The sequence below is a fragment of the Cotesia typhae genome, unplaced genomic scaffold, assembly GCF_013202065.1.
Source record: "Cotesia typhae breed Kobodo isofemale line unplaced genomic scaffold, CoteBio_Ctyphae contig_20, whole genome shotgun sequence".
NCBI classification, from domain to species: domain Eukaryota; kingdom Metazoa; phylum Arthropoda; class Insecta; order Hymenoptera; family Braconidae; genus Cotesia; species Cotesia typhae.
Window position 1 is genome coordinate 2,967,872 of NW_027423725.1, and position 2,801 is coordinate 2,970,672.

Genomic DNA, 2,801 nt, shown 5'->3' on the forward strand with positions numbered 1-2,801 from the left:
TTAAATTCTTCAGTAACATTGAATTTACAGAAATTCTTTGAATTAAAAATAGTGAATTTATTAATTCGAGAAAAAATTGAAGAAAAATTCAATCTTTTTAAATCGGTGCGACTCGGTAGACTTCCAATTTTTTGTTATTTTTTAATTTAGTTTAATTTTTTCGACGAGGTATAAAGGTTATTTAGCTGATAATGAACATAATAGTTCAATTCCATTGTTAATCATAATTCAAAGTTCTATGAAGAAGATTCGATGCAGTTGATTTGTTATTAAAAATGAAAAGTAGAAGTTTTATTTGAAATAAGTGACAAATGTTTATTTTGAATACATTATTTATTTATTATAGATTCAAAAATTTGGAGTACATTTCAAACGGTAGCCGTCAATCGAATTACTTGCGTTTAGGCTTAGTCATTAGTGTTACATAATTGTTGGAACGGCCAATGATGTCTGAGGAATCGGGAATATCTTTTGCATGTTTTTTATAAAGAGAAGATAGATCGTCACCGGCTGAAATTATCAGTTGATTGAAATTAGAGCTAACACCAATTTTTTTAATGTTATTGACTACTTTATCGAATTGGCTTTTGGTTTTTGGCGTAACTATGTCAGAATCTTTTTCCACAAGACCATTAAATGTTGTAGTAAGATTTTGAATTGTTTCTTGATTGAAATTCGAATGTATTTCTTCTCCAAATTTATTAGTCACTTTTACAAACTCAATCATGATATTATTGATTGCCTCACCAGTCTTCGCGATTGCATTCTCTTGACTTGTTGGAGCCGGCTTTGGCTGATTTGGAGCTCCAGTTACTGCCTGAATTATAAAAAAAAAAAAAAAAAAAATTAAATACATATTTTGAAAAATACTTTATGAATGTTTTAAATTTTTTCAATGGATGACTTTGGTTGGAAATGTAATATAAAGTTTTGGAAATTAAAGAAATTAAAAATTAAAAAATTAAAGAATTAATCATTATTAAATGATTTGTTCATTAAACAAATTATTTTCGGCTCACGAACTAAGAAGACTATTACAAAGAAATTATGCAAAGAAAAGTGGCGGCAAATATTTTTTAACCCCAGAGCCCTCTTTTATGCTTTGCATTATGAGTCGTGCAAAATCATTTTGGTCAAATGGAATCATTTTTGATACTTCTAGTAATTTTTTAAGATTTGTACAAAAATTTTTATTTAAATTTCTTGCAAATAAAAGCGTGTAGTGAAATCTTACCTGGCCCACTAAGCCAATAGCGAGAACAAAACAAAACAAGAAAGAATTCATTGTTATGATTTGTGACGTCTTCAAATACTTGATTCGAACAAACTAAATTATTTACTTAATGACAATCTTTTTATATCCAGCCGAAAAATTCCGCAATTACAAATATTTAGTGACACGTCGACGCTTATGTTTTTTTTTTTTTGACTCTCAGCAAAACAACTTCTACGTGGCAAGTTGTATCGCATCCAAATAATTTATCCTACGACTTTAACAGCCAATAGAAAATCTAAGTATTAAGATATAGAAATAAACTATACTATTCTGATTATTTTGTATTCAATTAACAGTAATCTTACATTATGAAATAATTACAATAAGTTTCATATATATTTTTCTGACGGCTTAATTAGTCAATTTGCTGGCATTAATTGTTATTTTTTTTAGAAATGTATGTGACTGTAGATAATATTGTTATTTTTATTGTTTCATACGTAATGTTTAGAACATTGCAATTATTTTTTTTTTCTTATAAAGAATGCCAAGATAAAAATACAGCAATTAAAGGCAAAAACAAAATTTGTATTTCTTTGATTTTATTTATCACTAGATCGTAGATTTTAAATCGTAAAACTATTCTTATCTACTACATGAAAAAAAATTGTTAAAAAATTTTTCTGGAGTAAATATTATTTTTCAAAAATTATATTATGCCAATAATCTATTTTTAATTTAAAAAAATGTATTTAAAATTCTTTGTTTATAATTCATAACATTTTGACATGAATAAAAAATATTATTATGAGAATTAAATTTTTTTAATCAAGTAATTTTTAATAATTTTTGTGTTTTAGTACAGGAGGAATGTAAAATTAACGGTATATATAAATAAAGTTAAATGAAAATTTCATTGATTTTGATTTATTTTAAAAAATTTTGTGACAGGGAAAACTGAACTTCTCATGGTCGTTATCGACCACTTTATTGACGCCACGGTAATGAGGGTTTTCCCTTACCGTTCGATTTTGACAAGTAGTTCAGACTTGTCACCGGGCGTGCAAATCGAAAGTCCCCACTGCTGTCCCCAAAAAAACGAAGCGGGGTTGACAATAGGAAAGTTCGAGAACTCGGAGTCAAGGGTTATAAAAGATCCGACAAAAGAAACATCAAGGCTTTTTGAGTCAGGCCCTGGAACAAGTAACGCTTTTTGAGCCAGCCCTTGGAACAAGTAATACCTTTTGAGCCAGGCTTTTGAGCCAGTGACGCTTTGAGACAGTGAGGCTTTTGGCAAAACAGTGAGTCAGTGTAGTGCTGTGTAATAAATTCTGTCATCAAGATTCAGGACCATCAAGAAGGAAGTCAATCTACGATCCGGAATTGGGAACCCATTACTTGGAGCCGGAAAGTTTATTCGAGACGAGAGAGAGAGACCAACCAGCCGCTGATTTCGCCCGTTTCCACCAGGACTTCACTCAACGTTTGGAGAGTTGTAAAAGTTAAGTCAGGTATTATTATTACAATTATTTCAGGCCAAGCTTGAATTTGAAAATTGAGAGGCCGAATTAACTGTAATAAAATT

At 29.6% G+C, this 2,801-nt stretch overlaps 1 protein-coding gene across 1 annotated transcript; it reads right to left on the reverse strand.

Annotated features, from left to right (window-relative positions):
- Positions 1-203: 203 nt before the first annotated feature.
- Positions 204-1,412, reverse strand: LOC141538039 (uncharacterized). The gene is made up of 2 exons (XM_074259301.1): positions 1,235-1,412; positions 204-817 (listed from the first exon to the last, which is right to left on the reverse strand). Exons 1-2 carry the CDS (start codon positions 1,283-1,285, stop codon positions 392-394), a joined length of 477 nt encoding a protein of 158 aa, XP_074115402.1. The 5' UTR covers positions 1,286-1,412; the 3' UTR covers positions 204-391.
- Positions 1,413-2,801: the final 1,389 nt, after the last annotated feature.

Bases quoted from the DNA above. Each gene is read 5' to 3' on its own strand.
- LOC141538039 (XM_074259301.1), bottom strand. From the start codon at position 1,285: ATGAATTCTTTCTTGTTTTGTTTTGTTCTCGCTATTGGCTTAGTGGGC. The intron at 818-1,234 runs GTAAGATTTCAC...TTTATAATTCAG, and splicing joins CTATTGGCTTAGTGGGCCAG to GCAGTAACTGGAGCTCCAAA.